Source organism: Plasmodium gaboni, chromosome 13 (assembly GCF_001602025.1).
Source record: "Plasmodium gaboni strain SY75 chromosome 13, whole genome shotgun sequence".
Taxonomy (NCBI): Eukaryota; Apicomplexa; class Aconoidasida; order Haemosporida; family Plasmodiidae; genus Plasmodium; species Plasmodium gaboni.
The window spans coordinates 830,944-843,682 of NC_031493.1; the positions used below are offsets into that span (position 1 = coordinate 830,944).

General features: G+C 18.9%; 7 protein-coding genes across 7 annotated transcripts in view; 4 read left to right on the plus strand and 3 right to left on the minus strand.

Annotated features, from left to right (window-relative positions):
* PGSY75_1322400 (hypothetical protein) overlaps positions 1–319 on the plus strand; it is a gene marked incomplete at both ends in the record, with an annotated part of 1,031 nt that extends 712 nt beyond the window's left edge. Inside the window, one exon of the mRNA XM_018787287.1 lies at positions 1–319. This exon is cut by the window's left edge and continues 244 nt beyond it. Within this exon, the coding sequence (XP_018640029.1) occupies positions 1–319 (319 nt within the window).
* Positions 320–765: 446 nt separating this feature from the next.
* Positions 766–3,301, plus strand: PGSY75_1322500 (putative palmitoyltransferase; the record flags this gene model as incomplete). Its single annotated transcript, XM_018787288.1, has 6 exons — positions 766–898; positions 979–1,047; positions 1,232–1,668; positions 1,764–1,949; positions 2,040–2,153; positions 2,237–3,301. The coding sequence occupies 6 exons, from the start codon at positions 766–768 to the stop codon at positions 3,299–3,301; spliced, it is 2,004 nt and encodes a 667-aa protein (XP_018640030.1).
* Positions 3,302–3,595: 294 nt separating this feature from the next.
* Positions 3,596–5,083, minus strand: PGSY75_1322600 (hypothetical protein; the record flags this gene model as incomplete). Its single annotated transcript, XM_018787289.1, has 1 exon — positions 3,596–5,083. One exon carries the CDS (start codon positions 5,081–5,083, stop codon positions 3,596–3,598), a length of 1,488 nt encoding a protein of 495 aa, XP_018640031.1.
* Positions 5,084–5,818: 735 nt separating this feature from the next.
* On the minus strand, positions 5,819–6,766 carry PGSY75_1322700 (hypothetical protein; the record flags this gene model as incomplete). Its single annotated transcript, XM_018787290.1, has 1 exon — positions 5,819–6,766. The coding sequence occupies one exon, from the start codon at positions 6,764–6,766 to the stop codon at positions 5,819–5,821; it is 948 nt and encodes a 315-aa protein (XP_018640032.1).
* Positions 6,767–7,712: 946 nt separating this feature from the next.
* Positions 7,713–8,196, plus strand: PGSY75_1322800 (hypothetical protein; the record flags this gene model as incomplete). The annotated part of the gene is made up of 2 exons (XM_018787291.1): positions 7,713–7,904; positions 8,041–8,196. The coding sequence occupies 2 exons, from the start codon at positions 7,713–7,715 to the stop codon at positions 8,194–8,196; spliced, it is 348 nt and encodes a 115-aa protein (XP_018640033.1).
* Positions 8,197–8,795: 599 nt separating this feature from the next.
* PGSY75_1322900 (hypothetical protein) lies at positions 8,796–11,047 on the plus strand (the record flags this gene model as incomplete). The annotated part of the gene is made up of 13 exons (XM_018787292.1): positions 8,796–8,898; positions 9,055–9,099; positions 9,217–9,238; positions 9,316–9,342; positions 9,480–9,519; positions 9,619–9,681; positions 9,844–9,993; positions 10,072–10,084; positions 10,209–10,249; positions 10,331–10,486; positions 10,631–10,699; positions 10,786–10,822; positions 11,019–11,047. 13 exons carry the CDS (start codon positions 8,796–8,798, stop codon positions 11,045–11,047), a joined length of 795 nt encoding a protein of 264 aa, XP_018640034.1.
* A 97-nt stretch (positions 11,048–11,144) lies between these two features.
* On the minus strand, positions 11,145–12,130 carry PGSY75_1323000 (beta-hydroxyacyl-ACP dehydratase; the record flags this gene model as incomplete). The annotated part of the gene is made up of 2 exons (XM_018787293.1): positions 11,145–11,281; positions 11,575–12,130. 2 exons carry the CDS (start codon positions 12,128–12,130, stop codon positions 11,145–11,147), a joined length of 693 nt encoding a protein of 230 aa, XP_018640035.1.
* Between the last annotated feature and the right edge of the window lie 609 nt (positions 12,131–12,739).

The following is a 12,739-nucleotide window of genomic DNA, read 5'->3' on the forward strand; positions in this document are numbered from 1 at the left end:
AGAAAAAAGCAAAAGCAAAAGCAAACAACACGAATTGGAAGAACAAAATTATTCAATGAATAAAATACAACTAGTTGATTCAGAAAAAGAAAATATTCTCATGACAAATTTAAAAAGTATCTCATCGTCAAATAATTCGGAAGATATAAAGAATGAGACAACAAAAGAACAAAATATTATCAATAATAATTTATATATATCAGATAAAAAAAAAAAAAAATCATATATAAGTATAAGAAGTATTAAAGAAAAAAATCGGGTAATTAAATTGCCAAAACTAAATTTCACAAATAACCTCGAATCGTCTTCAAATGAATAAATAAAAAAATAAAAAAATAAAAAAATAAAAAAATAAAAAAAATAAAAAAAGTATATTTTTTTGGAAATACATTCATTATTATATTACATTAAATTTTAATAATATATAATATATATACATATATATATTTATATGCACAAAAAAAAAAACATTGTACGCATATTTTATATGTGGATACATATATATTTTTTTTCTGATTATCCCAATTTAAGAAAATTTATTAATTTTGTAAAACATTATAATATAGCTATATAAATATGAAAAAAGAAAAATTAATTATAAAAAGAAATAAGCATTATGTCCACTTTTTTTAATATAAATAAATAAATATATATATATATATATTTAAAAAAAATAATAATGATAATGTTATATAACTTTTATATATTTTTTTAACAATATTTCCATAATTTATTTGTTTATCCTTTAATTTTTTTTTTTATAGTATGAATAATTCAACATCATGTGTATCCATTAACATAAAAGAATTATTATTTAATTTGTCAAAACAGAAAGATGAGAGAATTTTTTATTTCTTGGAAAAAGATAAAACACTAATTAATATACAAGACGAAAATGGTTACAAATAGAAAACAAATATTATATATATGTATATATTTCATCATATTATATATATATGTATATGTATATATATATAGGAAATAGTTTATTACACTGGGCTGTCTTTTTAAATAATGTATATTTAGTATACTACTTACTAGAAAACAGTAACAATGATAAAAAAAAGAATAATAAAAGAAATAAAAGAGATAAAAAAGATATGTCGTCATAATGTTGTAATGTTATTATGTTTAACATTCAAATAAATATATATATATATATATATATATATATTTTTTTTTTTTTTTTTTTTTTTTTTTTTTTTTTTTTTTTTTTTTTTTTTTTTGGAAGATGCTGATAGAGATATTAAGTCACATTCTAAGCAGACCCCATTATTCTGGGCCATATGCTCAAATAATATTTTTATGATTTATATTTTGAATAAGTATGGAATTAATTTATTTCAAGAAGATGACAAAGGATATAATTGTCTAATCATAAGTATTCAGTATAATAATATTTTAGTTTTTTTTTATTTATTATATCTAAATGTTTCTATAACACATAAAGATTATAATAGTTGCTCGGTAGTTGATTGGGCTGCATATAATAATAATTTATTTTTCCTTCGTTTTTTTTCAATATTTATGAACAATTTATATTCTCTTAATTTAAATACTCCAACATCAACATTACATAAAGCTATCATTGGAAATTCGTATGAAGCATGTGTATATTTAATTTTAAACAAACTTCAAAATATTTACGACATAGGAACGGATGACAACGTAAGTAAATAAAATAAAATAATAAAATGAATAATATATATATATATGTATATATTAATACACTTTATATATTAATTATTTTTACCATATTATAGAAAACCATTCTTCAATTCGTTGAAGATAACAAATCCAAAATAGACCCCAGAATTTATCAGTTTGTAAATAGTAAGAAGGTATATAGATTATGTCAAAACAAGGGAAATATAAATAAAAATAGAAATTTTTTATATGAAGAAAATGGTACTATAGGCCCATACACCCTTAAGAGAAAAAAAAAAAAAGTAATACAAATTTATTCAAAGTGTTAAACGATTATATATATATATGTATATGTATATGTTTGTGTGTGTATATATTTTTTTTTTTTTTAGTTGCCCATATTTCTTAGCATTTATACAAAATATATTGAAAATAAGGCTCTTCTGCTATACCCACTGATGTTGGTATTTCTTTATGTTTATTTAAACATAACTTACTTCCTATACGTAACAAATAAAATAAATAAATAATATATATATATATATTTTTTTTATTTTTACATTTTCATAATTTCATAATATTTGTTCAGGTTAGAAAATATATAGAGGGACAAAAATTATACATAGACTTATTTCATCCCTTCCTTTTTGTCATATATTATTTTGTGGTTACTAGCAACCCAGGATATTTGGAAAATAATAAAAGCAATGTGTTCAATATTAATATGGAAGGTAAAAAAAAAAAAGACATCAACATGAAATGTAAAAATGGAGATAATGATAAAGATGAGCATGATAATACATATGATGATACACATAATGATGTAGATTCAAAACAAGACCAATATAAAGATAAACCTTCAAATGATTATTATAACAAAACAAATAATAATAAAGAGTGGTCGAAAGAAAATCTTACTTTTCAATATATCATTAAAAATATAAGGGATGAAATAAATAGATATGAAAAGAAATACAAATTGATTGAGTTTGCAAAAAGAATTAAGAAAGAAAATATTTTTGAATTAAAAAATAGTATGGAAATAAATTGGAATATCCCCCCTATAGAATTCACAGAAATTAATATTAACATGTTATGTCCTACATGTTTTCTTTTTAAAAATTTAAGAACAAAACATTGTTCTTTGTGTGACAAATGTGTTGAAATATTTGATCATCATTGTGATTTTACACTTAATTGTATGGGTATTGAAAATGCTAGGATATTTCTTTTATGGATTTTACTCAACATTTGTTTTTCTTTTTATATTATATATATATATGGATGTCTTATTTTTAATATTTCATTTAATTATAACAACATCAATTTTTATATCATAATACTTATGGCTATTGTATTATCTATATTACTAATATATTTTATGGGTGCCATATTTATAAGATCCATTATGAACATATTAGAAAATATTACATCCAATGAAAAATTTAAAATTTATACATACAAAACATTTTTTACATATGAATTAACTATGGATGAAAAAAAGCAACCTACTGTTATAAGAAAATTTAAAAATCCTTTTGATCAAGGAAGGTTTTTTAATTTTATAAATTTTTTAACAAAATCAAAAACAAAGTTAATTAAAAAGGAAAAACAGTTTATAGTGATTGACAAAAATATAAAAGCCAAAAGCTAACAGAATTTGTTGACAAATTGAATAAACGGTTAAACCAAATGAACATTGAATGAAAACTCTTCATGTGGAAAAATTTTTAAAATAATAATAATAAATTCAGAATATACAAAATTATGAAATGTAGGAATTTATTAAGTGTAATTATAATAATAAAAATAAAACGAACACACATATATTAATATATATATATATATATATATATATTTATTTATTTATTTATATTTATATATTTATTTATATTTATGTTTTAATTTTATTCCTTTTGTTTATTTTATAAATTTTTGCCTGACTTGTTCATAATTTTTTTTTTTTTTGCAAATTAAACTTTAATACTGTGAAAACATAAGTAACATGAAAATTTTGTGTAACAATACTTATGATATTATTATTATAATTTTGTTTCAATAATTTATGAATATATATTAAATTATTATCAATATTTTGTATAACTTGATTTGTATTTGTTTTTTCTTTTTTTTCATCTTGAATTTTTATAACATAATAAAAATTATATGAAGATAATGTATTATGTGTATTAATTCCTGAACATTGATCATTAAGAATATTAGTGTCTAAATATTTTAATTTCTTATTTGTAAATATAAAAGGAGAGTTGTCTAATATTAATTCTTTGGGTATATCAATAATATATTGAATAAGTGGAATATTATTATGTCCAATAAATTTTTTATATATGTTAAAATTATTATCATAAATATGTTTCTGGTGTAATGTAAATACGTTTACATTTTCATATGTACAACATTTTAAATAATAGCAGATAGCATTTTCTCTTTCAATATTTGTTGAAGAATTAATAATGGATGATATACAATTTTCTTCATTACAAATATAATTTTTATTATCATTTTCATTAATTAATATATTTGGTAATTTTTTATTAATGGATATTTTTGAAGATAATTTGTTCGTTTGATTATCTACCATTGAATTTAATCTGAATAAGGATAAATTATGTGATTGAGATAAATTCTTGGATTTGTTTTGCACGTTTAAATATTTATCTACTGTCAAAAGGTTGTTGTTATTATTATTATTATTATTATTATTAATATTATTAATTTTGTTATTAATTTTATCATCAGATTTGTCGTCTATCCTTTTAGATGGTAGAAAAAAAGACATATTGTTGAAGAGCCAATTTCTTATATCAAAGTGATTTATATCATAGTTATATTTTTCTATATTAAGAATTCTTTCTTTTTCATTATAAAAATATAATATATTATAATTTTCATCCTCTATACTGTATGTTTGTTTTAAATAATTTCTTAAATATAAATATATATATATATCTAATATATGAATATTATATGTATTCATTTCATCTTTATTATTATATTCTATAAAGGATAAAATAATTTTTTCTTTTTTTTTTTTTTCTTTTTTTTTATCATTTTTTAGAAAAACAGCAATTTCTTGTAATATGCTACAAATATCATATATTTTCTCTCCTTCAAATAAACAAAAGATATCTTTTTTTTTATCATCACATGTTATTTTTTCCATATTCACTTTTTCACTTGTTAATATGATTAGTTCAAAAAAGCGGCTTCCACAATATAGCCTTTCATAAATATTACATGTATCAACAATGATATTCTCTTCTATAAAACTTCTGCTAGTGCAACCATTATATGTTCCATACAAGTAAACATTTTTTTCTTCATTACATGTACATTTTTCTGATACTTCAGATATGTAATTAAAAAAAGGTATGATCTTTTCATTAACATCACAATTATTGGTGTATTCATCCATGTTAATATAACATCTATTACATTGTTATGGTTATATGAATGTGGGCATGTATTTTTTATACAACCATATAATTGCAATAATTTTGTAAACATAAATATATAAATATTAATATATATATATATATGTGTGTCCTCCTTTGAATATGAACTATATGTATACTATATTTTTTAATTTTTTTTAATATATAAATTTTTATCCATTTACATATTGAAATATATTATCAGATATATGTTTAATTATTTATTTTTTTTTTTTTATTGTTTTCTTTAAAAAGAAAATATTACAAATAAATGAATTCTTTTTTAATTAATAATGAAAGGATATAAATAAATAAATATATAAATATATAAATAAATAAATAAAAGTATATATAAATACATATTATATATATACAACCACGTGTGCATGCTTATATATACATTTTTTTAATTCATATATTAATTAAATTATTACAAAAATATATACATATAAATAAATAATACATATTTACATGAAAAACTGTTTACATTATTATTTGACCACTTGTCAAAAAAAAAAAAAAAAAAAAAAAAAAAATTATATTATACAAATAAAATTTTAATTATACTCTAAAAAGACAAGTAAAAAAAAGAAAAAAAAAAAAAAAAATAAAATAAAATAAAATAAAATAATATTTCCATATTTGAATTATTATGCCATTTTCATTATATTTTTTTTTTTTTTTTTTTTGTAAAATTTAAGAAAAATTAAGACTGGTCATTTTTCATCATTAAGGATATAAATATTTGATGAATCTGTTGTAACGTTTGGGTTATTCATATTATCTGTAATATGAACATTTTGAATAATATTATCATCATATGTTTTATTATAATCATATGTTTTATTTTTATCATATGTTTTATTTTCATCATATGTTTTTTTTTCATCATATGTTTTTTTTTCATCATACGTTTTTTTTTCATCATATGTTTTTTTTTCATCATATGTTATGTCCACATTATTCTTATGCTCTTCATTTTTGACATAATTGTCATTAACTTTTAAAGATTCATCATCATCCTTAATCTCATGAAATATATTAATGTTTTCATTATTTGTAATAATTATATCTGGCAATATTAAAAAGTCATCAATTTCTTTATGATAACTATAATATGTATCTTCATGTTTATGATATATATCAATAAATTTTTTATTTAAAGGAAATGTTTTATTAGATACTATTTTTTTATCATCTATATCTTCTAATATATATTTTTTTGTATTTTCATCATTTATAATTATATTATCTTCATTATCACATTGATCATTATTCATACTTATAATATTATCTGTATCCATATGATTATAATTTGACACATTATCTATAATTAAAAAATTTGGTAATGAATATATATTGTTATCATTTTCTTCATGCAAAAGTAATTTATTTCCTTTTGTGTCATCATGAAAAAATAATTTCCATGCTTTTTCTAATATTATAAAAAAAGAATCTTTATCTATATCTTTTCTATAATTAATTAATATATTCTTATTATACATACTGGTACTCCATTTTTTACAACAATTTTTTTGTTTTATTCTATTCATAATATTTTCATCACACATGTCTTCGTCTTCATCTTCATCTACATCAACATGAACACTTACCTCTCTCTTTTTTCCAACTGCCGTCATGTATATTTTGTTTAAATATTCCATGCCTCCAAAAAAAAAAAAAAAAAAATTAACCCCCAACAAATATAAAAATTATAAATATATATATGTATGTGTTACATATATATATATGTGTGGTCTGCTTATATTTATATAGCAACTTCAAACACATTCAATTTTCATGTGAAGAGAAATTATTTCAAATTTCAAGTTATAAGTATATAAAAAAAAAAAAAAAAATTTAATACACATATATATAATATATACATATAATATATATTTATATATATATATTTACATACATTTTAATTATTTAGGGGGGGAGGCGAAAAATAAATTATAAAAAAATTAACACATTAACAAAAAATGGAAATAATTATTCTTAAAAAAATTAAATATATATATATATGAAAATTTCCCCATAAAAAAAAAAAAAAAAAAAAAATAATAATAATAATAATAGATATGTTCAAAGGAGGTTTTCACACATATACTTAAAATTTATTTGTTCTTCATAAAAAAAAAAAAAAAAAAAAAAAAAAAAGAGCGCATAAAAAATAATATACATATATATATAACATATATATATTTATTTATTTTTATTTTTGAGCCTTTGTAAAAAGAGGACGATAAATTAAAATTTATTTTTTATTTTTTATTTTTACTCCAGTTATTTTAAATCTATAAAAATTAAAAAGCTACTTCATTTAAATAATATATAAATAAATATATAAATATATATAATATATATATATTATATATGTATGTATATTTTTCTATATGATTAAATATACCAATGTGTATGAATTTTAACTCATGTGTATTATTTTAAAAATATGAAATAAATAAATAAATAATTAAATATATATATATATATATATATATATATATATATATATATATATATTTTTATTTATTTAAATATGCTCTTATAAATTCACAAGTGGATATATTTCATAAAAAATATATTTTTTTATTTTATAAAATACAAATGGCGAAGCCTACTTCTCTTCATTCTTTTTTTAATTCCTTTTTTAGTCCCACTTTAAAAAATATATTTAAAAAATTTCGTTATGAAAATATATCTAAAAATGTAATTGAAAATATTACAAGGACAGGAACATTTTGTAGGACACTACTCCCGTTATTCATACCACTATCAATTTATCAATATATAAGACAAGTATGTCACAAGAGAGAAGAAAGAAAAATATATATATATATATATATATATATATATATATATATATTTATATTTATTTATTTATATTTAATTTTTTTTTTTTTTTTTTTTTTTTTTTTAACTTTTATGTGTTCAGACCGATAAAGATCGATATTCAGAAGAATTATTTTTGCAATATGTTAAGGGAGAAGAAATGAAAAAAAAGGACTCTTCTTTTTTAATAGAAAATGATGATACAAATTGGAGAATCAAATATGACTTATATTTAATAGACAAAGCTGTAAATTCATAAAAAAATAAAAAAGTAAATATATATATATATTTTTTTTTATGTTATGTTTCAAACAAGACTATTTTATATACTCTATAAACATTATACATATCTTAAATATTGTTACATTTAACAATTATATAATTTTTTTATTTATTTATTTATTTATTTTTTTTTGTTGTTCAAAAAATAATTTTAAACCTTTATATAATAATGTTATTCACTCTATTAAATTATTTGGGCATATCACATATGCCATAACATTTTTTTGAAATTGAATCCTAGGTTGTATATAAATAAATAAATATATATATATATATATATATGTAAATATTTTAAGGTGTTCCTTTTTATGTGTACATACAAAGGCATTTACATATATAGTCCTAGTGAAAATAAATTCATATACAACCAAAAATGAAATATAAAATATTAAAAATAAATATTATATATATATATTTATTTATTTATTTAAAATTTTTTCTAGTGTTATAAACACATTGAATAAAAAGATAGCATAAATTATATGTACATATATTTTTATCTAACATACTTATTTTTTTTTTTTTGTCTTACAAATAATTTATAAAACACCATCATATATATTTATACACTTAAAGATGGAAAAGCATGTAAATGTTTATTTATTTTTATATTTAATAATATTCTTAGAAGCTTATTTTTGCATGTCTTTGTTTAGTACTAATATTTTCCCAAGGGAATGTAAAAAAAGAAAAAGAAATAATATATAAATATAAATATATATATATAAATATATAAATATATATATATATATATATATATATATATATATTTATATGTGTGAGGAAAAAAAAATGTTCTTTCCCTTTTTCTTCTTGACATCTTCATATTTTTCAGACACAAAGGTTGTAGAAAAACATTTAAGAGAAGATTATTATGGAGGTTGAAAAATGAAGATATATATAAATATTTTCAGACAAAAAAAAAAAAAAAAATTATATTAATAATATAAATATATATATATATATATATATATATTTTTTTACACCCAATTGTTAGATAGAGATGTAGATGTTTTTAGGTTTAAAATAATTATTATTAAAAAAAAATTATAATAAAATAAAACAAATAAATATAATAAATTACAACATTTTGTAGGGAAATTATAAGAAATTATAAAGACACGTAAGATCTTAAATTATTTCAAATTGTACAAGTGAAAAGAAAAATAAATATATAATCAAATATATAGATAAATTCTTTATAACATATGTAATCTTTTTTTTTTTTTTTTTTTTTTTTTTTTTTTTTAATTATTAAAGTGACGTATTTCTTAGTCCTTCTGAAGAAGAAAAATTAAAAGTAAATCTTCTGTTTTATCTTTAAAATATATGTTACCTTACAAAATAAATTTTCATATTCAAGTTCAAAAATTATGGGCTTGTGATATTTTTTTTCAAGGTTAACATACAGAAATATGCAGGAGACCATTTTATTAAAGAGTATGATAATCTGATGAATGAAGTAAGGACATTTCTTAATATTTCTCTCTCTCTCTCTCTCTTTTAATACATATATTTAACAAATTTATTATGATTATATGTTTAATTATATAGTCACTAAATATTTGGTCATCTTATATTTGTTCATTTGTTATTTTTTTTTTTTTTTTTTTCCATCTATAAGAATTCTACAGATTCCAATAGAAAGTTAGCAAAGAGCATGATAAATTTAATCAAGCAACAATTTATAAAATTAAAAGTTATAGAGCAAGAATATATTACTCCTAATTATGAACAGTATAAGCAAGTTGTTGTATTAAAGCCGGACATATCAGTAATTACATTATATATAAATAAATAAATATATATATATATTTATATATATTACCTTGTGCATTTTTTTATATTTAAGGATTTAACAGCAGGTTTGAGAATATGTATAGGAGTTTATATTTCTCTTGATAAAAAAAAAATAAATAAACTAAAACAATGGGATAAGTTATATGTTTAAAACATATATATGTGTATATTCCAATTTAATTATTTTAGACACCCCTTGTAATACAGAGGCGGAATGCAAAAAATTAGAAGTAATTATTTTATTCTTATTTATTACAAATGATTAATGTGAATATATATTTATAATATATATATATATATATATTTTATAGAATATGATGAACATATGCACATACATTAGAGGGGGGGCTGATTTTGCCTATGACATTTTTTTAGTAACTACACATGTGGTAACTACAATGATGGCAGTGATGTGTGCATGTATTTTTATCGGACCTGTACATATTTGTGCTCTAAAGAATTTTCCAGTAATATATATATATATAAATCAATATTTTACAAATATTTTATGAACAGTATTAACCACATCTTTAAAACATTGGACACACACACACACACACACATATATATATATATATATATATATATATATATATATTTCTTTATTTTAGTATACGTGTAAATTACCCTACCCCATTTTTTCCACGCTCTTCATGGGAACCTCAGCAGTTTGGGAAGTGGTAAATATATAAATATATTAATATAAACACTGATAATATTTTTTTCTAAAGGATGGAAAATAATGTGGAGACGTTTTATTTTATAGGTGAAAGCAGCCACGTCGTTGTGTAGGGTATATGGAGGTAAAAAAAACAAAGAACAAGAAAAATAAAATATATATATATATATATATATATATATATATATATATGTAATAATATTATTATTTTTAAAAAGTTGTTAAATATAAAGTTCATGATAAAATTAATTTGCACATTTATATTGTATATATATTATTGATTTTTATTCATTTGAGTTATTATTTCTTTTTTTTTATAGATTTATCTATTATGTCCAAAATGGCATGAAAATGTTTTAATTTTTATTTTGTGTTTTTCATCTGTTTTTTTAAAAATTCTTAAAAGAATTACATATTAGTTATAAGTTTAATTTTTTTTTTAAAACTTATTTCGATAAGGCAAACGTCATTTCTGATATATTTATTGCTACTTTACCATTTACATAACCAACTCCACTCAATTTTGCAATACCTAGGGATGATTTAAATGATATTAAATTCGCCTGCATTGTTAATGTATCACCTGAACAGAAATAGAAATAATACATAAATGTACATATATATATTATATATATATATATATATATATATATTTTCTAAATAGCTAGCTGCACACATGTTTTGATCATTAGAATAAAAAAATAATAATAAGTTTTTTTTTTCGAAAAATGTAGAATAATTGTGTGAGTGAAATATATGACATATGTGTATATATACATATGTATGTTTTGTATGTGGTAATTGTTATATTATAAACTAACGATATAAAAAAATAAAAAATAAATATATAGTATCAATTTATTTTTGCATACTAACCTGGAAGTACTGGTTTTTTCCACCTTACTCCATCCACTCCAGCAAATAAAAATAAATTATTCTTCTGACTATCATCACTTTTGAGACATAAAATACCCGCTAACTGAGCCAAAGCCTCAATTTGAAGAACACCAGGCATAATTTGCTTTTGAGGAAAATGTCCATTAAAAAAAGGCTCATTTGTTGATACTTGCTTTAATCCAATAATTGTTTTATTCGGCTGCATATATATCACTTTATCAACTAAAAGGAAAGGATATCTATGCGGAAGGATTTTCTTTATATCTTCTATATCAATATTTGTATCATAATTAGGAAAGGTTAAATTGAATGAAATATTTTGTCCATTAATATTGTCTTTGTTTATTTGAGAGGATATATCATATATTCTATTTTGTTGTTTCTTAATTATTTTATCATACATATGATTATAATCAGCTTTTTTGTATAATATTCCTGGTGAGTGTCGTAGAAAAAAAGAATTCTCCCTTTTCATATCTATGGCCAAAAGAAAAGGTAAAACGATAAGAGCAATATGGATGATAAGATAATGCATTTGTTAATATTTAAAAAAGTCTAATTAAAATTAAACGGCAACACCCCAAAGTTGTATGTGCTAATATAAACATATATGTTATTAAAGCATATAAAAATATATTTGTATAATAAGTATTTGTGTGGGATACACATAAATACATACATATATATATATATATATATGTATATATAAATATTTATATATTTATATATATTAATTTTTTTCCCTCTTTATATTGTGGTGCCAAAAAAGTTCACTTTATAAAATGATTGTATGCTTAGCAAAATATAATATATATTTTATTTATTTGTTCAAGTGTGAAATATAATAATTTTACACTATGTAATATATTTTATAAAATAGAAGAAAAATTATAAAGAAAAAAAAGTAAGGAATATACATAATGTTATAAATATAGCTACAACATTTTATTTTCTCCCTTTAAAAATAAAAAATAATAAATTAATAAATGTTCATTTTTTTTTTTTAATCTTTACAGTTTTAATTATAAATTGAAAAATTATTTATAATATAAAAATGTTGAATATAAATTTATAAAAATATATATAATCGCATTCCATGAATAGATAACAAAATTAAAAAAAAAAAAAAAAATAAAAATAAAAA